At 37.9% G+C, this 27,603-nt stretch overlaps 7 protein-coding genes across 10 annotated transcripts; 2 read left to right on the forward strand and 5 right to left on the reverse strand.

Moving 5' to 3' along the window:
- The first annotated feature begins 520 nt into the window (after positions 1 to 520).
- On the forward strand, positions 521 to 3,986 carry LOC125204746 (transcription factor MYB124-like). Its single transcript, XM_048103472.2, has 12 exons — positions 521 to 1,322; positions 1,410 to 1,456; positions 1,554 to 1,610; positions 1,693 to 1,765; positions 1,925 to 1,980; positions 2,061 to 2,237; positions 2,341 to 2,420; positions 2,510 to 2,655; positions 2,778 to 2,923; positions 3,003 to 3,175; positions 3,251 to 3,369; positions 3,448 to 3,986. The coding sequence occupies exons 1-12, from the start codon at positions 1,230 to 1,232 to the stop codon at positions 3,556 to 3,558; spliced, it is 1,278 nt and encodes a 425-aa protein (XP_047959429.1). The 5' UTR covers positions 521 to 1,229; the 3' UTR covers positions 3,559 to 3,986.
- LOC125204747 (UDP-galactose/UDP-glucose transporter 3) lies at positions 3,956 to 6,764 on the reverse strand. The gene is made up of 7 exons (XM_048103473.2): positions 6,541 to 6,764; positions 6,046 to 6,143; positions 5,836 to 5,966; positions 5,636 to 5,666; positions 5,036 to 5,139; positions 4,729 to 4,850; positions 3,956 to 4,552 (listed from the first exon to the last, which is right to left on the reverse strand). The coding sequence occupies exons 1-7, from the start codon at positions 6,642 to 6,644 to the stop codon at positions 4,144 to 4,146; spliced, it is 999 nt and encodes a 332-aa protein (XP_047959430.1). The 5' UTR covers positions 6,645 to 6,764; the 3' UTR covers positions 3,956 to 4,143.
- Positions 6,765 to 7,455: 691 nt separating this feature from the next.
- On the reverse strand, positions 7,456 to 9,852 carry LOC125204745 (Cystathionine beta-synthase (CBS) protein). 3 transcript variants are annotated; one of them, XM_048103469.1, is made up of 6 exons: positions 9,772 to 9,852; positions 9,176 to 9,375; positions 8,655 to 9,097; positions 8,307 to 8,573; positions 8,047 to 8,219; positions 7,456 to 7,958 (listed from the first exon to the last, which is right to left on the reverse strand). In XM_048103469.1, the coding sequence occupies exons 2-6, from the start codon at positions 9,345 to 9,347 to the stop codon at positions 7,676 to 7,678; spliced, it is 1,338 nt and encodes a 445-aa protein (XP_047959426.1). In that variant the 5' UTR covers positions 9,348 to 9,375; positions 9,772 to 9,852; the 3' UTR covers positions 7,456 to 7,675. The 3 variants fall into 3 exon arrangements, with proteins under 3 accessions (XP_047959426.1, XP_047959427.1, XP_047959428.1); XM_048103470.2 differs by having other exon boundaries at positions 9,176 to 9,349; positions 9,772 to 9,841; XM_048103471.2 differs by having other exon boundaries at positions 9,176 to 9,355; positions 9,772 to 9,809.
- Positions 9,853 to 10,802: 950 nt separating this feature from the next.
- Positions 10,803 to 12,504, reverse strand: LOC125205656 (pectate lyase-like). Its single transcript, XM_048104718.2, has 2 exons — positions 12,208 to 12,504; positions 10,803 to 12,051 (listed from the first exon to the last, which is right to left on the reverse strand). The coding sequence occupies exons 1-2, from the start codon at positions 12,396 to 12,398 to the stop codon at positions 10,926 to 10,928; spliced, it is 1,317 nt and encodes a 438-aa protein (XP_047960675.1). The 5' UTR covers positions 12,399 to 12,504; the 3' UTR covers positions 10,803 to 10,925.
- Positions 12,505 to 12,901: 397 nt separating this feature from the next.
- Positions 12,902 to 14,894, forward strand: LOC125205657 (mitochondrial outer membrane protein porin of 36 kDa-like). Its single transcript, XM_048104719.2, has 6 exons — positions 12,902 to 13,059; positions 13,154 to 13,221; positions 13,685 to 13,795; positions 13,913 to 13,999; positions 14,113 to 14,321; positions 14,478 to 14,894. The coding sequence occupies exons 1-6, from the start codon at positions 13,005 to 13,007 to the stop codon at positions 14,782 to 14,784; spliced, it is 837 nt and encodes a 278-aa protein (XP_047960676.1). The 5' UTR covers positions 12,902 to 13,004; the 3' UTR covers positions 14,785 to 14,894.
- A 176-nt stretch (positions 14,895 to 15,070) lies between these two features.
- On the reverse strand, positions 15,071 to 19,065 carry LOC125205655 (serine/threonine-protein kinase PBL34-like). The gene is made up of 6 exons (XM_048104717.2): positions 18,129 to 19,065; positions 16,899 to 17,233; positions 16,669 to 16,804; positions 16,299 to 16,435; positions 16,093 to 16,216; positions 15,071 to 15,838 (listed from the first exon to the last, which is right to left on the reverse strand). The coding sequence occupies exons 1-6, from the start codon at positions 18,310 to 18,312 to the stop codon at positions 15,318 to 15,320; spliced, it is 1,437 nt and encodes a 478-aa protein (XP_047960674.1). The 5' UTR covers positions 18,313 to 19,065; the 3' UTR covers positions 15,071 to 15,317.
- A 3,243-nt stretch (positions 19,066 to 22,308) lies between these two features.
- LOC125205654 (uncharacterized) lies at positions 22,309 to 27,211 on the reverse strand. Of its 2 annotated transcripts, XM_048104715.2 has the most exons (11): positions 26,956 to 27,208; positions 26,340 to 26,555; positions 25,949 to 26,026; positions 25,285 to 25,835; positions 24,143 to 24,778; positions 23,857 to 24,011; positions 23,524 to 23,735; positions 23,319 to 23,446; positions 22,999 to 23,240; positions 22,810 to 22,913; positions 22,309 to 22,745 (listed from the first exon to the last, which is right to left on the reverse strand). In XM_048104715.2, exons 2-11 carry the CDS (start codon positions 26,428 to 26,430, stop codon positions 22,681 to 22,683), a joined length of 2,262 nt encoding a protein of 753 aa, XP_047960672.1. In that variant the 5' UTR covers positions 26,431 to 26,555; positions 26,956 to 27,208; the 3' UTR covers positions 22,309 to 22,680. The 2 variants fall into 2 exon arrangements, with proteins under 2 accessions (XP_047960672.1, XP_088917132.1); XM_089061006.1 differs by having other exon boundaries at positions 22,309 to 22,913; positions 26,956 to 27,211.
- Between the last annotated feature and the right edge of the window lie 392 nt (positions 27,212 to 27,603).

Consider the following 27,603-nt stretch of genomic DNA (forward strand, 5'->3'; position numbering starts at 1 on the left):
ATAGCTTATCAACTTAAGAAAGAATAGAGAGTAACAAGAAGAAAATCCTAGTTATAAAGAAAACGTTATTAATTTAAAGATTCTACTTATTATTTTAATAAAATATATTGGATATGAGGTCATGAAAAAAACAATTTGGGAGTGACAAACTTATTATTTAGGAACTTATAAAATGTAGGAGCTTATTTTTATAGCACATAAGTTGTTAATTTGCCAAGTATTTATGGAAATTTTAATACTCTCTTGAAAATTGGTTTAAAGAGCTTATAAGCTCAACCAAACCCCCTTCTAACAAAATTGACTATCAAACTAAGATATTTAAATTCTAAACTTATGTGTTCGCATCAACTTTCCGAAATTTTAATTTGACTATAAAATGAACAATAGAGATAAATTATGTAATCATTGTAAATTGCTAAAAAGTTTATCTAACAAAGTTAAATTATATTGAAAGAATAATCCCCTGTAAGTGTGAGAATGTGAAACAGAGGAGTGTTGAGCACCTAATTTTCAAAACAAAATGCAGGAACACGAAGAAGTAGCCAACCAATCGAGAAATGGCCACACAATACACATAGTGAGGGTGTGGGGTTGCTCTCTGCTCTCATCATTAACTACACCTCCCGTGGATTTCAGCGTTTATTTTTATTCCACTCTCTTTTTTTTTATTCATTTATTTTCAAATTCCATTCATCCCCGCGTACACAAGCAAGAATCACTTGATTCTAATCAATAAATATTCACATCTGATCAACACTTGCACCACTCAACATTATATAGCTACTCAAAAAAGTTTTGATTTTTATATTATTCCTCGTATGCATACCTTGTCTTGCAAGTTCTATACTCCTCCTCCTTTCTCGAATCTCGATGCGACTAGTAAAGGCACATTTTTATAGATAGGTTTGCTGCTACATTTATGTTATTATGTGAGGTGTAATCAAGGGGTTTTGTGCGTTCGAGATGGGATCCTATATTAGGAGGAGCTGATTTCTGTTAAAGTGTTTGATGTTTTGCTTCACAGAGTGAGAGTGTAGTTACAAAAGGGTAGAATCCTAGGCAGTTTATTTCAAGCACCCAACTGTTTGAGTTTTTTAAATTTTTTACAAAAGGGGTTACAAAAGATTTGATCTTTTCACGGCCCTTTGTTATATATTTCCCAATCCACAAAAAAATTCATATTTCTTGAGCATGCAAGAAAGAAGAAAATTTTGGGATTTTGGGTGAAGATGAAGAATAAGGAGTTGAACAGCAATGTTGATGCAGAATTTGGTGAGGTGTTGAAGAAGAAGGAAAGGCATATAGTTTCTTGGAGTCAAGAGGTAGTATTTTTATTTTTTTTTTAATTTTATATTTAGTTACTTTTTTAGCATGCATTTGATTTGATTGAGGGGTTGGTTTGCTCACAGGAAGACGATATTCTGCGTGAGCAGATTCATTTACATGGCTCTGAAAAGTAAGAATGATTTGTTTTTTATAATTTGGAATAATATGATTGTGTTTGAATGTTTTCTTTGTGAAAGAGGCTTAATGAGTGTGGACTTTTGTCATAGTTGGGGAATTATTGCATCAAAATTCAAGGATAAAACTACGAGACAATGTAGGAGAAGGTTAGTTTGCATTTATTTTGATGGTGATAGGCGCCTTTTTCCCTCTATTTTGTATGATTTCAGTTGATTTTTTTTTGGATAGATGGTTCACTTATTTGAATTCCGATTTCAAGAAAGGAGGTTGGTCGCCGGAGGAAGACACGCTCTTGTGCGAGGTGAACCAAATGTGTTGAATTCTCACTTGTTTTCGACTTTTGTACTTTGCAAGAATGGATGATCTTTTTTTGTGTACATTGTTATTTATTGGATGGCGGCATTCCCAAAAGTTTGAATTTCCTTGCATGAGATAATCTCATTGAGAGATGCTGTTGCAGGCGCAAAGGGTTTACGGGAACAGATGGACCGAGATAGCAAAGGTGGTTTCAGGCAGGTAAAGACTCGAATCCTTAACCATATACGTCTCCTTTTCAAATTTTATGCAAAAAAAAGTTATACTCTGTCTTGTTGCAGAACCGATAATGCTGTGAAGAATAGATTCACCACTCTCTGCAAGAAAAGGGCGAAGCGAGAAGCCCTGGCGAAGGAAAACAGCACCACTTCTTATGTCAACTTGAACAACAAAAGGGTTGTTTTTCGGAATGGGCTCAATTCGAATGAAGGATCTGAGAATGCTCTTAAGAAGATAAGGTATGGTGAATTTCAAACATCTGTTTTTTGTGAAAAATGTTTATGATTTGATCTGCTTATATTTCTTGGTAATTGACATTTTCTATTGGTGATGCTGATGCAGGGCTTGTATCTCAACTATTGCAGAAAACTGTAAAGGAGGAGAGAATATAGATCACTTGAAGGAGGAATCTGTTGTTAAATGTGAGCTCATGGGACCTTTAGTGTAGTTTGATTGATCTCATGAACTGCAAAATGACAAAGTTTTTGCTTTCGTTTCATATTTCATGCAGGTGTGGGAAGCGAATTCGCACAAACGTTTCTTAGAAAGGACGATCCGAAGGTGCTTGCATTGCTGCAGCAAGCAGAACTTCTCAGTTCTCTTGCAATCAAAGTCAAAGCAGAGAAGACAGATCAGAGCCTTGAAAATGCTTGGATGGTAAGTAGTTTTGGCACTGTGCAGTTGGATAACGATGAGCCACCGGGTTCGATTACAAGATATAAAAATAGAATTTACACACATTTTCAAGATATGATTTATGAATAGTAACATGGCTTCAGGTGCTTCAAGATTTTCTGAAACATAGCAAGCAAAGCCAACAACTGCTTAAAATCACAAATGTTGATGCTGATTTTCATCTAGAGAAGTTCAAGGCGTTGGAGGAGGGGATAAGAAGCTCTGATGAAGGCAGTAGGTCATCGCGGAGGTAACTTCGTGGGGCAGATAGGTTTAGATTTGAGTGAAGAGTTGCCTAATTCGCCTTCTCAATTCTGATCTCTGTGCAGGGAGGTCGACGTGTACGAGTCATCCCCAGCGAGCTCTGAGTATAGCACAGGATGGACGCTTGTCTCTGATGTGCCACGCGACGAAAGGGGAGAATGTGAGGAAGAAACTGCCGCATTGCATCAAGAAAAGATGGATCAACATTGTGTTTCTGTGACAAGCACAGAAAATGAAGGTATAACACATAATTAACTTTATAAAAAAATCAAATTTGAAAACATCTGTCTTAATCCAGCGAAAAATATTTCAGCATTTGAAGAAACAAATGTGAAAAAAGGTGATAAAGATGAATTCAGTTCTCCTACTCATGTGACACCACTATTCAGAGCACTAGCAGCAACAATTCCTAGCCCAAAATTTTCAGAAAGTGTAAGAATCCACACAAAAAATGTATGTTTTCAACATCTTTTTCTTTCTCTGCTAACCAAGTGAACCAAATCTGTGCAGGAAAAGCACTTCTTGATGAAAACTCTAGGACTGGAGTCTTCGTCTCAGAGCACAGTCGCGAATCCTTCTCAGGCACCATCATGCAAGAGGTCCCTCCTCCATTGTCTATGATCAATCACCAAGGCATCAGAATAACCTTTTTTCGTGTAGAGGTCTTCTGTTTCATCGTTTAGGAGTTGTTTGTTATTGGGTTGCAGCCATTTCGACCTGTGTTTTTTACAGATAGGCCCGCGAAGATCTGCCTTCTTACTGCCTAGAATGCTAAGAAGCACTCCAGCTTCTGAAGATCGATCTTCGTGATCTGCATCCTCGTGTTCTTCTCTTCCTAGTCTTGTTTTTTTATAATGTTAGTTATTTATTTGTTTGCCTCATCATGGAACTTGGATATATGGACATCCACTGTTCCAATTGGCTACATAAGCCTTATTGTATAGATGTAACAAACATAGAATTCTTAGTTCTTTTGTGTAACTATATAATGGCACCTCGCCATGTGAATTGATATGTATTTGTAGTGAAAATATTCTCTTCAACATTGATCTCATCTGTTCATCTAAATTAGAATCTACAATTTCACGGATACAAGAATCCAATTCTATATCTACCATGTAATGACTTTAGCGATAATTTTACATCGAATTTGTATCTCAAAAGAGGAGAAATATTACATGTAGAGTCTAAAAATCATGAGCTCGCTTAAGTGGACTTCCTCTTCTTCTGCATTCTCTGCAACTTCTTCCATTTCAGGTAAATCTGGTAGGATAATCCGGAGAAGACCATTGCAACGCTCCCCCATTGTTTCTCGGAGAGTGGGTTCCCACTTAACAACGAAGAAACCACGATGCTCACGAATTTTCTGGTGGTGGTGATTGTCGTGTTGGTCAAGGAGCCAAATCGACTTATTGTTAGGAAAATGAAGTTCTGGCCGACTGCACCGCACAGGCAATAGAGTAGGATGTCCCACGCTGCCTCCGGATGCTGCCTGCAGAAGTCGATAGCATCGTACCCAATGGCGTTTGGCCAGCCGAACATGAATACCAAATTGTAGATGCTCCCCCATAAGTTCATGCCTAGCATTATGTTCCACGCACTTGTCTTCGGGTACCTGAATAGGAATATTAACATCCATATATCACCAAACGTGTCTTAACATATAGTGTTCATTTTGAGAGTGAGGCAGGAAATGCGTCCTAAGGAGACTTCAAAGCATACGCATAACGCATTGAACAGACCTTATACTAATAGAGTTCCAGATCACGAGGGCTAGGAAAATTCATTTACCTTGCTGTGATCGAATCTTGAGTCGCATTTGTGAATCCATCAAAAGCAAGGTTCAGAAAACAAAGACCATAGCCAATTGGAGCATTTGGGTGTGCTAGTTTGCTTGTTATCTTCGAGCTGGTCTGAGGGGTGCAAAATGTGGAACCAAATAAAAATCACATTCAAATATGGAATCTGTATTTCAGGATTGCATCACATATAAGGTCAACATGCTCCAATTCGGACTATATAATAATGGCCTCTGGCAATTGATCAAAGATTTTATCTGTTCTAATGAGACTTGTTACTGTGAAGCTCGGATATCTACCTTTGAAAGTGCAAATGTGGATACACCTCCAGCAACAAGCAATGTGCAGATATACTCTGGGATTGTATATTTAATCCCATAAACTAACGTGCCCATCAGCATGACTGCACAAGGAAAAGCAACTCATAAGATTGAGGTAGGGATGATACAAGTTTACCCTCAAAAGAAAAGTATGATCACAAGTTTCATGAATATACTCCCAAAATTACCAGCCAAACATTCAAAGAACATCCTTCTATTGCAATATCATACTCGTCTTCTTTCTAAAATCTAAATAAGTAGTACAATATTGAAGAAAATAAGGCTAAAAAGTTCACTGCATTATGACATTCCACTTTAAGAGTTTGATTTCAAAAGTAATAAATGAGGGGAGGCTTAAATTGCAAGCAGGACTGTAACAAGTCAACAGAACAAGTCAGTTCTTTCATAACTTCTCTTTTTTCCAATTAGATGATTAGAACTTTAAATTGCAATTATAAGCATAGATTTTTTTTCATTAAACAAGAGTGTATTAATTCTATAGCCCTTATATGCTTCATGATATAGGATGATTGGAAACTCAACCATTCATTCAATAAGCAGAAATACAAATCAACTCACCTGGAATCATTTTTGAGGATTTAGCCAGCACCTATAAATATCAAATCATTAATTCACAATCCTCTTAAGTCTTAAGACATAAAAACAATAGTACTTCAAAATGGACATAGTAGTAAGATCAATTATGACTAAACAAATCATCATATAACCAAAAGAACTAAAATCTACAAAGATCAGAATGCTTAGAATTTCAAGCATGCCTGGGCAGGGTAACTTATGTACTTAAGAGCTTCAATCCCCATAGCTGGGCCAATTGTGTTTGTAATTCCAGCACTCCAATAACTCCACCATGGAGCTCCAGCATCACCACCATTTGACCAGAGCCTTTTCACTTCAAATATGCAATTTAAAAACATAAGCATCCCAGCATATACAAAGAGAGTAGAAAAGTAATCAACTAATGAACTTACTTATAAATGACCATATCAAACATACAACACTCTGTGCTAGGTTCAAGAAGGCCAGATGCTCAAACCTCTTCTTATCAGGACCAAATCTTTTTGTCGACCTGTAACAACATTGTCATCAAAATTCAAGCATAATTTCGAAAATAAGTTTTAAAAGGGGAAAACTACAATAGATCAACGAACAAATAAATTCATAGCATTCCTCAGGATAAAAGTAAACAAAATTTCCCATGAAAAAACATCTCTCTCTATCACTATGTCTTCACACAAACACGCACACACAAAGAGTTAGTACATTGACAAATGATTTTTCATAGCGACGAAAACTCAGCTTCCTTCAAACCAAAACCTAAATTCGGTCTTCAACTTTCACATTTCTCCAATTAACCATGAAAATTAAGAAACATCCACCACAATACATTTGCAAGTCGTATTTAAGATAAGTAAGTATAATTTCCACAACAACTGGAGCAGAAATGTCGAACTCTAAATGCTTACACAGTCTCCTGAAGAACCCCTTGGTAGATATAAGCCGCCCAAATGCCGGCGACGCAAAAAGCCAGGACAAAAACGCGGTGTATTCCACTGCCGCGAGACTCCATCTTCCGCCGAATATAACGGAACCACCAGATCGCCGCCCTCGCCGATCACCAAATTGCAGCTCGCTCGTACCTTTGATTTTCTGTTTACGGTTATGTACTCAACAATTTCTTCGATTTTTTATTTTTTTTAGGTGCAAGCTTGAAATGAAGACAACTTGTGGGACCAGGAGTTACGTGGTTTCCCACATGGCGGTCTCTAATTGGTCAGGATATTGTTATAGGGATCTGATTGGACGGAAGGACGCGGAACTTTTAGTTGAACTTGGGCACGTGATCACCGGCTACATTGCTTCCGGATCGGATCGGGTCGGGTCGACAATATTAGACTTGCTAATCAACGTACTCACTGGGAGTTTAGTTATTGTTGTTGGGCCGCTCTAATTTAACGAATTTATGCCTAACAAAAATTTATACTAGTAATCATATTTGTCTGATTCTAAATTCAAAATAACATTTTTTTTTACTTTTGAGGGATACTCCATATTTCTAATTTGATTGAACTAAAATTTACTACCACTATATTTTATGGTGCACTGGTAAGTGGTATAGGTAACTATGACTAATTTTAATCCTTTGAAATAATTTTCCCTCCACATAGAAATAATTTTAGTGAACAAATTACTTTTTGAGCTTGATTATCGTATCAACTTATCTTTGATTTTTAAAAGCAACATCCTTTGAAATCGTCTAACGTTCTGATTCAAATTTAATTAAAAAAATAACAGAATTACAATTTAGAATTACTATATCTTTCCTTTTTGCGAAAATCCTTCCCCATTAAATTCAAAATCACATACTATGACTATAGCACTAAACAAAAGAAATACAACACCTCTTGATCCGAAATCAAATATCCAACAGTAAAAGAAATACAAACACGAGAATTAAAAAAATAAAAAATAAAAAAAAAAAACCTCCTCAAAAGCATTTACATCCTAGGTGATAACTGATACCTGGCTACTCTCTGCCTCCATTCCGACCGATCGCAAAACGCAACGAGAACGGTCATGGTTCTTCAGAGATCTCCTCGTTTATCGACTCAATATTTCTTTAGCCGTGAAACCAAAGTAATCATCGAAGAAATTCGGAGGCTCGGTGATAAAACAAGAGATGACATCTCTGAGGGTAACTACTCCGAGCACCTGCTTTCCCTCCCCTGAAACGACATAGATCCTATGGACCGCCCTCGAGGCCAACGTGTCTATCACGGTGCCAAGAGTCGAACTCGACTGGCACGTGATTGGTGTCACAATTTTTCCATTGTCGTCTGTGGTCGAAGCCACTGCCTTTATGAAGTCCTTCACAGTGAGCTCCCTGAAATTGACATAACAATTCATTCCAAATAAGAACTTCCAATGACTAAATTAACATTTTCCTTTCACATAAGTTGGTAATATTCTACCTGAAATTTGTGAATAGCTCAGGTTTGAGCAACAAGAATCTAATATCTCTTATGCTTATGTTTCCGAAGATCTTTGTTGACTCGCCCTCCACGACTGGAAGGCCTCCGATTTGATTCTCCTTCATCTTCTTGAAGGCTTCGAGAACCAACTCATTGTCCCGAACACTCACCACCTACAACGAGTCAAAAACTATCATAACAAATCAAGAAATTGAAATGGATAACATATCCAATCCCCCAAACTAGTATTAGTCATTTACCTGATCTGGGGACATGAAAGGAAGCCCGAGGTCGGATATAGGATGCGCAGCGATGCAGTCGAACCAGTCCCTTCCCCTGCATTCTTGGAGGCCATGTACCACCGCGGATTGAGTAATGAAGTTGCTGATAGATGGACTCCCTAGCTCGATCACGGGGACGTTCCTTAGCCTATACTTAGAGAGCAGAAGCATAACGCTCAACATCGAGCTATCCGGAGCAACAGGGACGAAAGGCACCCATCTATACGACTTAAGGATCGACCTAACCTATCAATGCAAAACCACACACAGATCTGTCACACAAAACAGAAAACCATTTCACACAACTTATTAAGGAAGAGGCAATACCGTGGTCGACTTAAAAGGCTCCTCGTGGAGGATGACCTTGTAGAAATCGTTGCCTAACTTATCCGCAGCAGTGGCAGCGTCTTTCCCCATTCCTCTGTCCGCAGCCACACCCCCTGCCACAGCTGCACCGACTGCGGCTACAGTCAGCCCAGCCACGGCTAGGGGACCCGTGGCACCTAATGCTAAGGCGCCTATGGTACCGGCAGCAGCAGTCCCGACTCCAGCAGCAGCAGCTGAGGTGGCGGATAAGGTCACCGCTGCGATTTCTGCGGTCTGCATCACATAGAGAACTATAGCAGAGTAATCAACAATCCCCAAATATCTATTCCTCCAATCCTTGCTATCCCTAGCCTCGGGGTCGACTACAGGAGCCGAGAGAATGTTGGTTTCTGATAACACCTTAAGGGCATCGCCTATGGACATGTCTGCTTGAATCTCGATAACTACAAAATTCGCAAGTCATCAGACGACACGGCCTATGTAGGACTAGCGACTAGCATCTAAAACGAGACGTTCACTACCTTTCCCACCGGGGACTTTGGGGAAGGACGAGGCGGGTATTTTTGCAAATGCAGATGTTAGCTTCTCCTGCAATGCGCAGGGGAGCTTCTTTCTGCTCTGCACCATATCGAAGTAGGCATCGAAGCTCTCTTCTTTCCCGCTCTTTGACTCTTGCTTCGCTTTCGCCGCCATCTCTGTCACTTCGAACAATTATATACTCCTTTTTTGCAATAATTTAACTTTCATTAGTTCAAATCAATGTTGATAGAAAAACATTGTAAGTCTGTTACATTTACATATAAACCTTACTTATTTAAATTATTGCCTAACAAACAAAGGATCTAAAGAGAAACATCATAAGATTCTCGAATAATCCACTATTTCTATACACAATTTTTTCCTTCAAAGGGCGGTTAGTTCATTATCGATCTAAGTCTAACAATATGATCTGAAAAATATAGGAGTACAAGCAAATTATATCAAATTCTAAAAATCATACGGAATTCTAATGCATCTGTTTTATAACAATTCCTATGACAAATGGTAATACTATACCTAGATTCCAATTTACCACTAATTAATTGAATCAAGATAGACATTGAGGAACAGAATTTACCTGCTTGCGGTATCGGCTCTGAAATCGATTGAATAACAAAATTTGCAGTTTTTTCCACAAATGATTCAGTTTTCTCTTGCCACATTTTTTTCGGTGAAAAAATATGGTCGTGCCATGTGTTTGCAGCATCTACACGTGTCAGGGCATAATCATCGTACATGCTATGATCGAATTCAATTTCTATTTTGGGACAAGAATTAGCGATCTCATAAATAAATTTACGTTTTGCCGAAGAATTTAACATGACAGTTTTACAGATTAAGCATTTTATGATGAAATTGAAGATGACATTTTGATATGAATGTGTCCAGATAAAGTTTAAAATATACAGATATTGTATGATTAGATTATTGAAAGAGTCTCTATTTTATAATTATAACTTAGTATTAAATCACTATATACATTTATGTTGATTACGTAGAAAATTTGCTCAACATAATAAATTTACGATGCACAGATATTTAGCAATATTTATATTAGTGGAAAGAAATCCTGAGCTCGGTTGATCATTCCTTTTTCCATTAGAAGTAAACTTCGGCTAATCGATTCTTAAATGAAGTTGAACCAAACCATTTACCCTTGATTCAATAAGACTAGATGATTATCAAAGAATCGTCAAAAAAAAAAAAAAAGTATGCTGAACTTTTTCACTAATATTACATAAAAATTTAAATAAAAATCGAAAAAAATACTCAAAATATAATATGATTGAAATTGAAAGTAACATTCTATTACTAGTTAAATCCTACTAGTTTTATATAGGCAAGAAATGTGATACAGCTGGGAATCAGGGCCTTTCCCATCCCCTACCATGCATATGTATTGTAAATATGGTATGAGAGACTGAGATTCGTATCATAATCTAGTACTCTGCTAAAACAAAAGATGGTACACAAAACTACGTACAGGGCTTATAATCACAAAATTAAACCAATTACAGTAATTATAAAGTGAGATACCAAATTATTTTAAAGGAAAAATGAGATGCACAAAATTGATTTATACAGCAAATATTGAAATAGTAGAGAGTATTGTTATAATAAAATTAAAAATTTCCAGTATGTAAGAGTATTGTTACAAGTAAAATTAGTGTGTTACAAGTGGATCGAGGATAAAAGTTGATATGAATATGTAGAGAAAAGAGAAACAATGATCTAGCAATAGTGGTAATTGCGGCATCTAAGCGCTCCGGAGGTGCGCGTGAGCCTCCCGACGAACGACCCCGGCCTGAACTTGATCAAATTCTCCTTCATCAATGGGTTCTTGGTGTGGTGCAACGGCGGCCCCGACTCCCTGAAGTAGGCCCCATTGGTAAACAGATCTCCCTCCGACCTCCACTGCCATTTCATCCACTCGCTCTCTGGCGCGTAGTCTCTTTTCGTCACCTCTTTCGTGTAACGGTAGTTGGAGGCTCTGAACCTGTTCCCCTGGCTTATGATGGTCGGGTGCGCGCTCCCCCCGATCGCGTACAGCTCCCAGTGCGAGTAGTCGTTGTTCACCACGTGCACGAACCCCCACCTCGCCCGAGGCATCCTCTGGATCAGCCCGATCCCGAATCTGTTGAACGCCACCGTCACTTGCATGATCGAGTCCTTCGAGCTCTGGTCATTCGCCCCGAGGAGCATCACGTCGTTGTGGTGGTTGAATTTGCAGTTCGAGATGGTGACCGCGGTCGACCCCTCGATCACGTCGATCAGCCCGTCCGTGGCGCGCGAGAGCGACACGTGGTCGATCCATATGTTGCTCGAGCTGAACACGGTGATGGCGTCGCCGTCGCTCTGTGTCCGCAGCCCCACGTGGTCCACCGCGTCTCGGATGGTGCCGCCGTTGGCGGGGACTATGTTGTGGATCCAGATGTTGTGGATGATCACGTTGCGGACGAATTGGAGCGTGATGCCCGCGCCGTCCGCTATGTGGACCACTGCCCCACGCCCGTCGATCGTCTTGTGGCTACTCACGATGAGCTCTTGCTTCAGATGGATCACCATGCTGTGGGCGAAGACGATCCACAACGGCTCGCTCCGTGTCACCGCGTGGCGGAGGGTGCCCGGTTTCGGGTTCACCATGTCGTCGTCGGATGGGTCGTGCACCACGTAGTATCTCCCCTTTTTGCCTCCGGTTGTGCGGTGTCCGAATCCGGCACCGCACTGGGCTAGCCTCTTTCTGTTCCTGTTCCAGTTTGGGTCGCACCGCCAGCAGCGATCGATCGGGTTAGTAGCCTTGCACCCCTCCTCATTGATTAGATTTCTCCTTGTTCCATTATATGTAACAATCATAGTCCTACCATGGATGGATAGATTTTTAAATATTTATACAAAGGATATATTTGTAATTTAATTATGTGCAAGATAATATAAAGGGATATTAGTATGTAACTTTCAAAAGTTAAGTTTTTCCCATAAACTTTGAAATTGACAAATAATATGACAGACTTACTCGCCAACAAGCGTGTTGAAATCATCGGTCACACCCTCAGGGTTGGGATCGAATGAGTTCAAGGATTCCTCGTAGGATTCTGCAGCCTTCTTTTGCAAGTATTCGTCGAAGTCGGCGATTTTAGCCTGAGCTACCATCGGTAGCAAGATGCAGAAAATTAATATACATTTTTTATAATTTGTCGGCATCATTGGAGTAATTTTTTTTTATTTTTTTTTGATAATGTCCTCAGTAGTGAACCACTGGAATAAATCGTCACCAATGATTCGTTGCTGCTAATCACGGCAGCAACAACAGTGCAAATTTCCAAAAAAACAAACAACACGGTTATTTATAAGTAGCATTTTTTGTAAAAACAAATAAGATGATTTTAGACCACATATGGAGTGGAGAGTTGAGATTGATTTTGGCGCGCAAAATGTGGCTTTCCCTAGAAAATATTAAGGTTATATGTTCGTTGCCATCAAATTTAGACTATATTATTCTTAAATCTAGGAGTGTGCTAATGGTCTACACATAAATTTATAACAAAAATAAAAATGAATTGAGAATACAGAACAACCAAATGTTATTAAATTAAAATGGAGTAGTTGAAATAAAAAGTTAAGTGATAAAGCAAGTAGGTGGAGGCACATACTAAAAATAATTTTGGAATGATTAATGTTTAACAATATGCATATTTTTTGACGCAACAAATTAGGATCAGGAAATTGCATAGCTAAATCGATGAGCACGAAGCCAATAACAGAAACCTCTCTCTCTCAAAAATACTCATTTCGTTTCCCTCTGCAAATACAATGGTTTACGTCAAGGGTCCAGGCCTTTACTCCGACATTGGCAAGAAAGCCAGAGGCATGCTATTTTTTGTGACATTTGTTTTGTGCATTATATTATGAACGAATTCCTTTGTTTATTCGATTTTCGTGGATTTCTGTTTTTTTTTCAGATCTTCTTTACAGGGATTATCAGGCTGATCGGAAGTTCACTCTCAGTACTTTGACCTCAAATGGGGTGGTTAGTATCTTATCATTTCCCCCTTTTTGATTCGTTTATGGTGCAGAAATTTGTATCTCAATTGAATCGAATAATGTTTCATATGTTTGATTTGAATAGATGAAACAATATTTAGGTGTTGGATTTAGAATCCGTTAATGGTGCATGGAAGCTTTTGCCCTAATTGCTGCTTTTGATCAAAAAACTTAAAATGAATCCTGGACTGAATTAAGCCTCAGAGAAAATGTGATAGTTTTGGATGAAGAAAATGCTGAATATTCTAGTAATTAAAATAATACTATGAAATTAGACTCTATTTATACACAGACCAGAATATGTTATTGATTTATTTTATGTGGCATTGGCTTTGCTTTATGGAAACAATACAGAAATAGTGTTTCACAATGTTCTTTTGCATGATAAGAATGCTTTCTTTGTTAGTATTTTGATAGCAGTTCCCTTTCTGTTCCTAATGATCTTACAGGCCATTACCTCGTCTGGGACGCAGAAGGGCGATTTGTTCCTTGCTGATATTAGCACTCTTCTAAAGAATAAGAACATCACAACAGATTTGAAAGTGGATACCAGCTCCAATGTTAGTCACTTTGATTTTTCTTGCTGAAGAATGCTTATGGCTATGAACAACATGAAATGTCACATACAGTTCTCATTCACATTTGTCACTATCGGCCTACATCTTTTAACATTGTAGGTGTTCACAACTGTTACTGTTGACGAGCCTGCTCCCGGTGTAAAGGCGATCTTTAGCTTTGTTGCTCCAGATCAGAAGTCTGGCAAGGTTCGTACTAGTAGGAGTATATTGATAGCGTTCTTCGATTTTCTTTTGCTGTCACAGAGGGAATTGCAGTGCCATCGGACTGAATTCAAGGTTTTTGTAACTTGTGATGACAGGTGGAGCTTCAATATCTACATGAGTACGCTGGAATCAGCACAAGCCTCGGGTTTACTGCCAAACCGACTGTCAACTTCTCTGGTGTGGCCGGGAATCACCAGGCCACCGTTGGCGCAGACATTTCTTTCAACACTGCTACTGGGAATTTCACCAAATTGAATGGTGGGATCAGTCTCATCAGTACTGACCTCATTGCATCCTTGATGGTGTGAGTCTTCAGTTCTAAACTAAACTTTTCGTGCGTATATCACGATCCAAAGATACCGTTGAATCCGGAAATGTGGCTCATCTGTCCTCTTGAGTTCCAATGTTCATTCGGATATCTTGTTACAAGGGGTCCCTGACAGCCATGCTCTTTTTCCAGGAACGACAAGGGCCAGAGTGTCACCGCATCCTACTTCCACTTGGTCAGCCTGCTGACAAACACAACGGTGGGAGCGGAGTTTACCCACGGTTTCAAGAGCCACGAGAACACCCTTACCTTTGGGGCGCATCACATGATGGATCTTACGACTGCAGTGAAGGCTCGAGTGAACAACTACGGCAAGGTGAACGCGCTTCTGCAGCACGAGTGGCGCCCGAGATCTCTCATCACCATCTCCGGCGAGGTCGACACCAGAGCTATAGAGAAGAGTGCCAAGATTGGGCTGGCTGTGGCTATAAGACCATGAGTATTTCAGAGGTAAATTGTTGGCCGCAGCTTATATTTTTTTGAGTAACACAGTGCTAGCAATAAAGACTATATTTATTGATTATATGCTAATAATTCTTTTTGAAGTGATGTTGGAATCATCTTGTATATTATTATGTTATCCATTTATTCATGTCAATTTTCAAAGTCAAATTTTACAAATTGTTGCACTAATAATTAACGTTATTTTCAATTTGTAGCAAAATGGACAAAGTCCAATTTTTTCGACAACAGAAGAACTTGCATTAGATATAAAAGTGGTCATATTTTGACAAGAAATCATCCCAATCCAACAAAGAATGAGATGGAAAAATGAATTAGAAAATCAATCAAAAACATTTGGTAGTGTATGAATTGAAGGGCGAGGAATGGTTGAAGCCCCAACTTGCAAGAGACACTATCTACAACACTAAAAATCTCGTTTTTCTTCTTACCACAACACAAATTCCTTTTTCTTTTCCCCATCAACAACACAAATTCCTTTTTCTTTTCCCCATCAACAACACAAACTAGCTATTGTTTACCGTTTGGTTTCGGCGAGTTATGAGCAAACTGGTGGTACGGTGAGGCGTGGGACCCGTTCGCTGTCGAGAGGCTTCTCGGGTGCTGCTGCTGCCCATTTCTTGAGAACGACCCGTGCGTTCTCAGCCCGTTCTTTCCGTTTGGGCTGGCGCTGACCCGGTCGGCCTGCATCGTCTGGAAGTAGTACGACGAGCTCGCCATATCCTTGAGGTTCGGGAGAGGCTTCAAGGCGTCGACGACCTCGCTCATCAGAGGCCGGGCTTTGGGGTCACGGCTTAGGCAACGGGCCGCGAGCTGGGCGGCCTTTTGGGCGCCTTTGATGGAGAAGTGGCCTTCGAGGCGGGGATCTATCAAACGGTAGAAGCGTTTCCGGTCACCTAGATGCGGACGAGCCCATTCCACGAGGTTATGCTCCCCGTTCGGCCGGTTCTTGTCCATTGATCTCCGACCTGTGACCACTTCAAGTAGGACGACACCGAAGCTATATACGTCGCTTTTTGACGTAAGATGCCCTGCATAGATTCGGAGACGATGTAGGGTTTACGGTTTCATTTTGGGTGATAGATTAGATCGAAAATACATAGAGTTCGGCAATTACAATTACAAGATCGAACGAGCTCAAAATATGTAATAGATTGACCTAATAGTAGTAAACATACTGTATGGAGTTCGACACCTCGACACAACCACAAAGAATCGTGCTTGATCGAGAAAATAAAAACAATCTATGCTTGATGGGTCGAATGAGAAATGAAGTTTCGTTTACCTGTCATTACGTATTCAGGGGCTGCATAACCGTAAGTTCCCATCACACGTGTAGACACGTGAGTTTTTCCTTCGTCGGGAGCATCTTTAGCAAGTCCAAAATCGGAGAGTTTGGAGTTGTATTCCTGAAAGAATGCGATAGGGCCGTCAAACAAAAATCTCGAGATCTAGCAATTATATACATAGACCAAAGGTTAAAGTACTTGCAGCATCTAGCAAGATGTTAGATGTCTTGAAATCGCGATATATCACAGGTCTTTCTGCCTCCTCGTGGAGAAAAGCGAGCCCCTTAGCAGCTCCTAGAGCTATTTTCATTCTGATAGACCACGGAAGTGGCAGCGACCCTGGAATTAACAATGGTCAGACACGATGCTATTAGAAAAGATGTCGAAAAATAATAAAACTATTAGTGAACTATATTAATTACTCGAAAGTCCGACTTGAATAAAACACCAAGAATGTCTTCAACCAGCAAGAGATAGATGAGATATATAAAACATGCATATAAAGAAGTAACGAAAAAACTTGAAACAAACGAAGTCAGGAACGAGACACCAAAAGAAGGCTGTGTGCATACTTCTGAATAGGTGGTTCTCCAAGCTTCCTCTGGGCATGAACTCGTAGACAAGTAGCCTCTGATCATCTTCAATACAGTAGCCTATTAGTTTAACCAAATTAGGATGTATGAGATCGCCTAAAAAGTTCACTTCAGCCTGCCAAACAAAATAGCAAGTTAGAAATACCGTATACATATACAACAAACAACACGAGCACCCAATGAAAATAGAATTTGGGAAAGCATCAGACCAGCCATTCTTTGTGACCCTGAAGTCCGTCGTGATTCAGGGTTTTGACAGCAACTGTTAGTCCCGTCCCAGGTTTAACTGGAGCTGTGCCATTCTCTTCGATCCACCCCTTAAATACACAACCAAAGCCCCCCTCGCCAAGGAGAGATTCTGGTCTGAAATTCCTAGTTGCCATTTTAAGGTCAATAAACGTGAACTTACGCAGCCGGGAAGAAACTTTGAGTTCTTCTTCGAGTTTGCTGCTTGAAGAATTGCTCTCGGCATTGCTAGTGGTGGTGGATGGGATTACCGGGGCAACCGGCTTATCTACACTTGTCCCATTCGTAGATTTACTTTCTGATCAAATTGGCAGATGAAAAAATGATTAATGGAATACCATAATAGATGACAAACAGCATCATCAAAATAAAGCCTAAACTGGTACTCTGACGATTGATCATTTAGATTTACCATATATTGCAAGATCCCATATTTATTTAAACAGAACAATTGAGGCACAACAAGAGTTTTAAAGCATAGTTTACTAAATAATACTTAGAAGAACATGATAAAAGCATTCTGCATTCACGAACAAGAGCTGCATTTTGGACCGACTTCTATACACACGCGCGCGCGTGCGTGTGAATTCATAGAGTCTGGCCTTTCCATAGATATATTTGAATATAAACAATGAATCCTAAAGTCAATCTCAAAACTCGTATTTTCCGTATATCATTCATTTACAAAATCGGCCAAACTAATGTCCCAATAAAGGCAACCAAAGATCCCTAAAACTCCTCATATGAACATAATTCTTCAAACAAAACCACTTATTCCACTAAAAAATTCAACATACATTATACATATTGCATACCTAATTCTATCTCCGCGCCCATGCTTAATGAACAAACTAGGACTAAACACTCCCAACATTCGCCAACGCTCTTATCATGCTCCCTCACTCACTCCACCTAAATTGTTGCTAACAGAATCTCTTCCTACTCCCACCTCCTTAATATCCCCACAAGAAGATTCACATCAAAGTACCAAAAACAATAAATCTACCTAATAATGATCTACCAAAAACAATCCCCTCCAAACACATTATTGTGATCACAAACAAGCCCATCACAAAGAAACAACTCTGGAGCACAAAATCAACTAAACAGATATGAAACAAAAAAGTTAAAATTGGACTAAATAACAACCAGAATATAACTACTATATCAATAGAGAAGGGGGGATTTTTTACCATGAGTGCTGATGCCACTAAGAGAGTTATCAACTTTAGATCTTGAAGAAATACAGCTGCCAATAAACCTCAGTTTAATCCAACAGCCAGTCTCCTTCACAGCATCATCACCTCCCTTCTTCCTTCCCTTTGAGTTCTCAACACCCAAAGATTCAACCTTTATGCTATCATCAGCTAATCCCATCTTCCACAGAAGCAAAAATCATCAAAAGCTTCCAAGATTTCCCAAATTTCCCAACTCCCCCTTGAACACTACTCCAAAATCATCCAAATCCCACAGAATCACCGCAAACAACTCATACGCATCTCAGAAATTAAGTCAAAGACCACTTTTGAAGAAACCCAAATCTCCAATTAACAATATCTTCCTTGTTCTAAAATCCCCCAAAAGAATTAGAATTTGGGGACAAAAGAAGCTCAAAAAGCAGCTCGAGCCAAACACCACAAAAGATTACCAGAATATTCCTCCTACCTCCAAGAAACGATTTTTCCCCTATCAAATTCAAACCCACAACAAAAAATCGGAGAATTGGAGAAAACCAGTTGAAAATATGAGCTGAAAATCCCACAGAGGGAAGGGGGTACGAAGAGCTCAGTGATTGCAGATCACATACATGAAAAAGAGAAGTTTGCACTATGCAACAAGCAAAGCTGGAATCAAGTTGAAATAGTGGTAAAAATAATAGCAGTAGTGATTACAATCTCACTTGGAAAAGGAAAAATAAAGAAAACGAGTACTCCGTATATAAAAATGAAACAGTGCCACCACCCCAGAAATGTCTCCTCTTCTAAAAAGGCATTCCAAACACAAAATTTGACAGCTCCAAATTCAATTGCTGAAAGAAGAAAAAAATAGAAATGTAAATTTAATGGAGTATATGTTATTCTAGTAGTAATCATTCACAATTAAAATTAGTGTAATTCTTAACTTGTTTGGTTGTGTGATGTGTAATAATAATAATAATTTAATAATGTTATGAAACAGAAAAGCAAAGTATATTACAGAAAAATGTGTGAATAATCGGTTTGTTGCTTTTTGTATAGAATCTAAGACTAATAAAGCAAATCCCAGCCTGCCCGGAGAATACGGGCAGCAACTTTTAATACCGGAATTGCCCTCAGGTTGTCTAAACGAAACAAATAGTAAACGTTGTTTTGTCTTTTTCTAATTTTTTTCTTATTTGATTTTTGGAAGGAATATGGAAAAGGGTGTGATTAAATCTGTCCTATGTTATTAATTTCGTTAAATACACTGTGATGTAAATGTACTACTTTAGTTCATATTTAAATACACTGAAATATGTCAAGACTCAGTTGATTATCCAAAGAGATTGTAGACAAAAATAGTAATAATATAATCTTATATTATCGATATGTTATAGTCTATTTTGTGTTTGTATATATAACGACAATTGACGTTGTTAATTACTCCTATATCATGATAATAGGGGAGTGGGAGTAATAGATAATAGTATAAGTACTAAAATATTGGAATATTGGATACATACATTTAGGCATCCTATAATTCTCTCTGTTTAAACAAATTTGTTTAGAGAATGGGAAGCCATACCTATTACCATGTCTTTTATTTTACTCTTATTATGTCTTATCTGTTCTTTTTCATAATTACAATAGCTATCATCTTTAATTTTATAGTAGTAGTTTTTCATCCTTTTTATCAGTGGATGTTTTTCATCCTTAATTACATATCGATGTGTGAAATTACGTTTCTCTATTTATATTTATGTTTGAAGCGAGGAAATAACATTTTCACATAAAAAATACACATAGTATATCTCAACAATAACAACAAAAAAAGTTTGTTTAATTTAACGTAGCACTACTACAATGAAAGACAAAATTTGAACTCTCTTAACAAATACTCCATCCGTCCGCCATTAGGAGTCTCATTTATAGGCGACACGAGTTTTAAGAAATGATAAGAAAAGTGAATGAGAAAAAGTGAGTAGAATAAATGTCCAACTTGTTTATATTAGTTTTAAATGAAATGTAAGTTGAATGAGTTAGTGGAAGGTGGGACCTAATACTCCCTCCGTCCCATAAAAGATGTCACACTTTCCTTTTTAGTTTGTTCCACAAAAGATGTTACATTTCCCTTTTTGGAAAAAGTTCTCTCTCACATAAATATAAAAATTATATTTTCTCTCCCCATTTAACACACAAAACAAAACCTTCTAAAATCCCGTGCCGTCCCACAAGTGTGACATCTTTTGTGGGACGGAGGGAGTACCATTTATGATAAAAGTGAACCGAGACTCCTATTCGCGAACGGACTAAAATGAAAAAATGGGACTTCTATTTGCGGACAGATGAGAGTAATATTTGAGTAAGTATTGTATTAAGTTTTTAGCTCTGTAAGTACCAAAAAAAGTTGGAAAATGAAGTAAAAAAGTGACTATATTGGTATGTTATTATACTTCATTCAAATTCAAGTGGATAATGTAGATAGAAAAAAAATCATTTATAACTCGGTACTTTTTCTCTCCAACCAAACAAAGGAGTGGGGAAAAAGTGAGGGGCAAAATTGGAAAGGAAAACACTTCGGGGGGATTGAGCGGTTAGTTTTCACGGAGTGGGAAGTGGAGTTGAAGGGCAGCTCGGGCATGTGAGAGAATTATAGGCGGGACCCACTATATGGATGACGTGTCACCCGTTTAGAAATTGGCTGCCTCACGCGCGTGAGTGCGCCTGGATTTATACAAATTCTTTTTTCATTTAATTTTATAATTTTACTTCCTAGAAAAAAAGAAGAATCATTCCGGTCTTATTCTACTTGGCCAAATCAGTGTTTCAGATAGGATTAGGGTTAGTTAAATAATGCGATTGTCTCTGCTAGTTAAATACTATTATCAATACACAAATCTATACTCTATTAAACATATCACAACATACATGCATCCTGAATTAATTATTCGATGAATGTCTGGCTGATGTGAAGTGAGTTGAATTTGTTGTTTATTTTGATTAACTAATGATTAGACAACTCTATCCCTTGATTATATTGTAATTTATTTTGTTGATATAACTTACGATCTTCTAATTTCTTTAGTTAAGAAAAAATAAGAATTTATTTTCATGTAATTAATTATATGAGTTCCAAATCTCATAATTGGATAGTCCACATCCCACTTTAATTATAGAAAAAAGTTGATAATGTTAACCTCAATTTGGCTTACTCTTTCCCTTCTTTTTCAGTCTCAAATGAATTATAACACTGGTTTTACATAGTAGTATTATATAAATACATATACATCACTTTCACTTAATTTTTTGTTTTACAATTTGACATGGCCTAACTTTTATCGAAGTTCAAGCAGACTTCGATCGACCGGTAATAGGAATTTAAAATTACTATGTCAAGATTTAAAATTATATTATAAATCGAAAAATGAGTAAAACTCAAAGTACTGTTATTTTATGCAATTGATCATGTTTATTTATAAATAAGTACTAGGAGTAGTATATAAATTATCGTGACAAAATAGTTTACATTAATGATGAAGAGTGAACTAGCTTCTGGTGTGATGCAATTTCCCAGTTAACCACTTTAATTGAAAACTCCCAAGTTCGAAATGGTTGCTTTTCATCAGTACAAAAGACTTGAATTGTCTCAATAAAAAAGATTAAGTGGAGAAAATCACTACGCAATGCACCACAATTGCTTCCACAATTTGACTATTGTGACCCAATAATCCTCTTTTTTCCGAAAATGCACCATCACAACAATTAACAGACTAACAAAAAATCAGTTCATGATTAGTCATTTCTGATACCTCCCTCACCCAACAATAAATATGATAGTAAATCTGAAAAGTAGCTTGTGGTACTGACTTTTAAAACATCATAACTGTGCAAGTTTATTGTTTATATACCGATGAAGTGTTACTTTTCATGATTGATAGATACAGACTTACAGAGGGTCGTGCTCATTTATTTGCACGGACAATAATTTTTAATTGGGCATGATGTTGCCAAAAAGGTCAGAGCTGCAGTTGTTGATTCACCTAATTAAATGAGGTTGGACTATGAGTGATGCAGAAGCAAGTTGTGTTTCCATGTAGAAATTTGTTGGAGATTTGATCTCATAATCCTTGAATTTAGTGATTGCACCATATGAATCATGTTGCGAAAGTTTCTCTAACTATATCTAAAGTAGAGATGTCACAAATCTCTTCATCATCTTGACCTCTAATTGAAATATTGCAAAGCATTCCCCCAGTTATAAGGAAATATTGCAAATCATCCCATTCCATGTGCATTACATCAAATTTACACATTGTGACTATGTTAATATTGAAAGAAATGCTGAACTTTTAGAGCACACACTGACTTAGATCTAAAACATTCATACCAAGTGTCGCTTGATACTGTATAAACCACTCGACTGAAGAAAAGGGTTTTGCTAGTACTAATTATTTATGCCGGTTAGTTCAAATCAGCTCGTACATTGAGTCGAGATCGCGAGTGCAACAACGGCAGTTAAGAGACCAGCACCACAATAGCAGCACAAACAAACTTAGTTAATCTTACGTTATAACAGAGGAGCGGATGAAGCTGCAACAATCTTCAACGCGTGATTTGGCTTATATGCACAGCCTGTCGTACACAAATGAAAGCTTAATCATAAAGCAAATGGAAAACACGATTGAGAAGTCACTACCTTTCTCCTTAACACCGATTTGTAGGCAATCAAGAGTTATTATTCCATCTGTCATAGGGAGTAATTCAAGATTGACGGCCACGGTGGATTGAGAAGGAACGCATCTGGTGCACAGGTTAACCAACTCTGAAGGCGTTTTCAACAAATTGAAAACAATAGCATAAGGTTAGAAAGTATAATGTAGCATACCCTAGTGGAACTCTAGTCTGCATACACAAGTGCGTGCAGCTCAGATCACTGCTCGGAGTCACATCAAATAAGGGCGCAAGTTGGTTACTAATAGAATCTGCTCGTGGTCTGTCTTTTGTGACCTTAACCTGATTTGGAAATGAACTCAAATGTGATTTTGATGGTGCTGGTGCTGGTGCTGGAGTCATGATTGTCAATGTCAGATCATCAAGCGTCATATTCGATGCTTGAACAGATACAGCCTGAAATTGAGCCACTTGAGATGAAGTTTGTGGTTTATAAGTTTATAACAGAGGGAAAATGCTACAATCCATGCATACCTGAACTGGTAGATGAGTTCCATGAGATGCAACTGTTCGGCTCGACGTATCAGATGCAACAGAGATCAAGAGATCTCTTGCAAAATGAGGCTTCCAGTTGACTGGATGCCGAAAGAACAGCTTTGAATCTACAAATATGGGAAAATACTGTTAAGAAAGACTCTTACATTTCACCATTCTGATTACAGAGTTTGAGGCTTTATACCAGTATAGTTGCATCGACATGATACAAGAACTGCATATTGAACAGCAGGTGCTTCGCTATATTTCCACTCAGTATTGAATAAGGGGAGCGGACACGATTTAGCAGCTCGAGTTGATGTGCGACGCCGTCTCAAATTACTATGGGTCTGAACTTTTGGATCCTTCCATAACATTGTTACTGGTTTGAGAATAAAAGAGTGCTCTTCACCTCTCCTGTAAAAAATTCAAATAAAAAGATGACGATATCATTAAATTTGACATCAAGTGCTGAGAGTAAGTTTGATCATCCACTAGATGCAAGAACTCAAATTTCAGATGTGAAGCAGACAAAAACCTTAGTGCTAAATTCGGTAAACTGTAGTCATTCCCAGATTCAGTGCAAGTAACCGGTAAAGGTAATGGTGGTCCGCTACTTGAGACCTTATCAAAAACCACCATTATCGAATCTATGAACACCACTACATCTGGGGCATATGCAGGAGAAACATTCTGCAAAAACATTTTAGATATCATTGCGTTCAATTCAATCCGCAAGAGATCAAACTCATCACCACTAAACTAACTAGACGCAATGAGGGATATGTGAGAGAGTGAAGAATAGAGGACGAAAGATTTCACACCTTTACATTAACACAAAGAAGATCATTTGTGTTACAATCAACACAAAAGGAATGAATTTCCAGCGGCTGTATCAAGTCAAATTTCCTCCTCCACCTTCTTCCAGGAGTAAAAAGCCCTTCCAGACCACACTGAATGGAAAATCTTTCGGGCACTAATGGCACACCACGGAAAGATAGTAGCTTTTCATGTCCACTATTCTCAATATCATTAAAACTCCTAAATGAATACTGATACTGATCTTCTTGGACAGAGCTTGATCTAGCACTGGTTTTCGTCACAGCTTCTGGTAGTCCCTTATTCAGCTGAAGTGAGGACATAGAATAACTCCTAGCATGACCAAAAGAAAAAAGCTCTGAGGCAGAAGATACAGACACTGAGCGTTTTGAGGTTGAGTTCCGCATGCTTGGGCAGGGACTGGAATTCGACTCGGGAGATAAAGGACGAGCAGAAGATCGACGAGCATTATTCACAGGAAGCAACCAATTTAGCAATTCTTTATAAGGATCTTTATTAAAAGAAGGTTGAACTTGCTGAGTCTCAAAAAATGATTTTCTTTCATGATATTTGTCGAGCTGAAGTATTTCGATGACCGGATCCGACATAAACTCAACCCCAACCTTTACCTGTAAAATCACCTGCATCCTTCCAAACATGAAACAGAAAATAGTCACAGATAGAACTTAAGGAAAATTATTTTAGAAAAAATAAAAGACGATTCATAACGAACCATAACACATAATGTAAGACATGACTAGCAGAAAAGTATACAGATGCTACACAAAGGTATACACCTCATCACAGCTTCTAGTTAGACGCCACAATGTCTTCTATGTACTTCATTTTACAATTTACAGTTAGATTGATCCTAAAACACCACAATATTGTTTATCTAGTAAACCAAAGAAGACATAATGTATCTGCTATATCATACATTTCCTTAATGAGAATGTTAACCAATAGAAATGGTTAATCCATAGTATTGTGGTTGCAAATTTGCATGGTCAAGACTAGGAAACATGTATCATTTCTGTACCCCTCTAAAACCCGAAATAACAATGGCAACTATAACCTTCCTAGGATACAAAATAAAAAATAGAAGACAAAATACTATAAACTCTTTTTCATGTTCTGAAAAACATACCACTATCTCTCCATTTGGAAGGGAGCAACACTTGGCAGCACCCCGGGCAACTCCCCCAGATGTGGGGGAATGCAATTCTCCTCTGTCAATCACAACACTCGTAGTAGGATTCTTGTCCTTCAGAGTCTGTGCAGTATCTGAAGAATCTCCTATCAACTTTTCTTTACAAGTCTCCATTAACTTGAAACATGCTTCTTGTGCACTCCTTTCAGACCAAAGAGGTTCATTTGACTCCGCAATTCGAGCAAAAAAATGAGAATCTTTAAATCTTTGTAACAACTGATCAGTGTGTTTCCTCTGATCATCATTTTCAGGCATGGATTCACCAGTTGAGGCATTCTTTTGTGAATGAGGATTCTCTCTAGCTTCACCATTTTTATCTTTCGGCTTCTCAGTGCTTGCATACTGTGAATGCGAAACTGAATTCGTACCTCCTACAAACTTTTCATTTTCTCTTGAGGACCTTTGTCCAACCACATTCTCTGAAGGCCTAAAAGTGTCTGAACCACGCTTATTTGGAGACAAACATATTAATAATCGGACCTGTTCACCTTCCGAGGACATGGACAAATGTTTATAATCAAAACCAACATATTGAACGTAACTGAGAAAACTAGAAATATGTTAGTATAACTTATAAAGGATTAAAAAATTGAACAGATACCAGCAAGAACAAAGTTACGATCTAAAGTGTGGTAGGAATGTATATCCACTACGTCTGGCCAATTGTCAGGGGATTCTCCTGAGAAAAGCAAAATAGTAGTTAAAACCGTATGGAGAAGTATTTTAATGTTTGCAAGAAATAACTAACCGAACTTAACAAAATCATCATATGGAAAATGAAAGTTGATGTAGAAACATTCAGAGTAACTATAGCTCAAAATTCATTACATTCTAAATTCCTAATCCTCTCTTGTTTTCATATATCCTTTTATTTCTCACTTAGTGAAACAGAGAACTTAAGCTTAAAGAAGATTTTACTGCTAATCATGTATTATAATAGTTTACGAATAACTGACTAATTCAAATGATTAAGATCAAGCAAGAGACCATACTATCTTCTGCAATGATTATCAATCCGTCATCTTCAGGGATATCAATATCGCCATCAATTTGAAAGCAACCCCTTCCACTTAGACCTTCCATGGTGCCATTCTATGGAAATGTATCTTTGGCAATTAAATCTCCCAATACATTATCCTTTTACTAAAGAACAATTCAGCTCTGGTCATTAAACGCTGCGAAAGATGAATTCTCCACCAAAATGCTTACTGCAACACCAACACAAATTCACAAACTGTACGACAGAAAACACACACACTGGAATACTCTAACTCGACATTTAAATCCAACATTCTATTTCAAATTCTCATTGTAAAAATGAAATTTCATCCAGTTTTCTCACTTGCCAAAGCGCTGGGTGCAATATACATAAAAAAACTATAATTTCCCCAAAATTAAATCATCAATGAGCTAAATATATTTCCACACATTAAAACCTACATTAGCAACATCAAAAATCACGCAGAAAGTAACCAAATTCAACAATCGGCACAAACTAAGTGATATACGTCTTCTACAATTCAATTAGGCAATTAAGTCGCATGCAGCAAAGAGAATTGAAGGCTGCAATTGATCGCGAAAATCAAAAGTGATCGAGAACATTCTCACCTCGTGTGAAGCTGGCGCTTCGTAAACGGCGGGCGATGCGGTTCGATAAATGAACCGGATTTTCACAAGTTCGCCGGATAACGGTGAATCGCCGGAGCTCACTGCAATTTAATTATTTAATTTTTTAACAAATTTGAAATGTGGACATATTTTTCTCCAATTCCAGTTAGTTTCTGATAGGGGAAATATTTCTATACTTTTGTTATGGTTTGCTAAAAATAGAATTTGTCGTTCTTATACTTCCAAAAATTCCTCTATGTCTTACGTTTCTAAGGAGAGTAATCAATTATTGTTTACAAGGTAGAACTTCTCTTTTTTTATCATGCAAACAATGCTATTTTCTTAAGCTAGCTAGAGGCGATATTTTTGGTTTTGAAGTTTAAACGAAGAAAATAACAGAATTAGAGATAACATGCATGGGAATTGAGAATAATTGGAAAAAGTTGATTAAACTCGATCACATTGTGGTAAGGTTGTTTGAAATTACTAACATTTCTTTCAATTCGTGGTAAGGTTGTTTGAAATTACTAACATTTCTTTCAATATTATGGAATTGAGTAGGTAGAAATTGAAGTTTTCAATTCCAAATTCAATGTTTGGTATTCAAAATATTTGAATTTGAAATTGAATTACAATTAATAATTCTTC

This window comes from Salvia hispanica, chromosome 6 (genome assembly GCF_029641045.1).
Source record: "Salvia hispanica isolate PSC_SH4W2 chromosome 6, Shi_PSC_v1, whole genome shotgun sequence".
NCBI classification, from domain to species: Eukaryota; Viridiplantae; Streptophyta; class Magnoliopsida; order Lamiales; family Lamiaceae; genus Salvia; species Salvia hispanica.

What these genes read in the sequence shown, in the direction of transcription:
- LOC125204747 (XM_048103473.2), bottom strand. Translation starts at nt 6,644, where the DNA reads ATGGAGTCTCGCGGCAGTGGAATACACCGCGTTTTTGTCCTGGCTTTT. An exon ending in TTTGATATGGTCATTTATAA is followed by an intron (nt 5,967 to 6,045) that starts GTAAGTTCATTA and finishes GCATATTTGAAG; the next exon opens with TGAAAAGGCTCTGGTCAAAT. An exon ending in ATCCTCAAAAATGATTCCAG is followed by an intron (nt 5,140 to 5,635) that starts GTGAGTTGATTT and finishes TTCCTTGTGCAG; the next exon opens with TCATGCTGATGGGCACGTTA.
- LOC125205656 (XM_048104718.2), bottom strand. Translation starts at nt 12,398, where the DNA reads ATGATGCCGACAAATTATAAAAAATGTATATTAATTTTCTGCATCTTG. An exon ending in TTCAACACGCTTGTTGGCGA is followed by an intron (nt 12,052 to 12,207) that starts GTAAGTCTGTCA and finishes CATCCATGGTAG; the next exon opens with GACTATGATTGTTACATATA.
- LOC125205657 (XM_048104719.2), top strand. Translation starts at nt 13,005, where the DNA reads ATGGTTTACGTCAAGGGTCCAGGCCTTTACTCCGACATTGGCAAGAAA. An exon ending in CATTGGCAAGAAAGCCAGAG is followed by an intron (nt 13,060 to 13,153) that starts GCATGCTATTTT and finishes TTTTTTTTTCAG; the next exon opens with ATCTTCTTTACAGGGATTAT. An exon ending in AAGTGGATACCAGCTCCAAT is followed by an intron (nt 13,796 to 13,912) that starts GTTAGTCACTTT and finishes TTAACATTGTAG; the next exon opens with GTGTTCACAACTGTTACTGT.
- LOC125204746 (XM_048103472.2), top strand. Translation starts at nt 1,230, where the DNA reads ATGAAGAATAAGGAGTTGAACAGCAATGTTGATGCAGAATTTGGTGAG. An exon ending in GGAGGAATCTGTTGTTAAAT is followed by an intron (nt 2,421 to 2,509) that starts GTGAGCTCATGG and finishes TATTTCATGCAG; the next exon opens with GTGTGGGAAGCGAATTCGCA. An exon ending in GCCCAAAATTTTCAGAAAGT is followed by an intron (nt 3,370 to 3,447) that starts GTAAGAATCCAC and finishes AAATCTGTGCAG; the next exon opens with GAAAAGCACTTCTTGATGAA.
- LOC125204745 (XM_048103469.1), bottom strand. Translation starts at nt 9,347, where the DNA reads ATGGCGGCGAAAGCGAAGCAAGAGTCAAAGAGCGGGAAAGAAGAGAGC. An exon ending in AGCCTTTTAAGTCGACCACG is followed by an intron (nt 8,574 to 8,654) that starts GTATTGCCTCTT and finishes TTGCATTGATAG; the next exon opens with GTTAGGTCGATCCTTAAGTC. An exon ending in CTTTCATGTCCCCAGATCAG is followed by an intron (nt 8,220 to 8,306) that starts GTAAATGACTAA and finishes GACTCGTTGTAG; the next exon opens with GTGGTGAGTGTTCGGGACAA.
- LOC125205654 (XM_089061006.1), bottom strand. Translation starts at nt 26,430, where the DNA reads ATGGAAGGTCTAAGTGGAAGGGGTTGCTTTCAAATTGATGGCGATATT. An exon ending in TTCCAAATGGAGAGATAGTG is followed by an intron (nt 24,779 to 25,284) that starts GTATGTTTTTCA and finishes GGAAGGATGCAG; the next exon opens with GTGATTTTACAGGTAAAGGT. An exon ending in TTACCGAATTTAGCACTAAG is followed by an intron (nt 23,736 to 23,856) that starts GTTTTTGTCTGC and finishes AATTTTTTACAG; the next exon opens with GAGAGGTGAAGAGCACTCTT.
- LOC125205655 (XM_048104717.2), bottom strand. Translation starts at nt 18,312, where the DNA reads ATGGGATTAGCTGATGATAGCATAAAGGTTGAATCTTTGGGTGTTGAG. An exon ending in AGGGTCACAAAGAATGGCTG is followed by an intron (nt 16,805 to 16,898) that starts GTCTGATGCTTT and finishes TTTGTTTGGCAG; the next exon opens with GCTGAAGTGAACTTTTTAGG. An exon ending in CTAACATCTTGCTAGATGCT is followed by an intron (nt 16,217 to 16,298) that starts GCAAGTACTTTA and finishes GCATTCTTTCAG; the next exon opens with GAATACAACTCCAAACTCTC.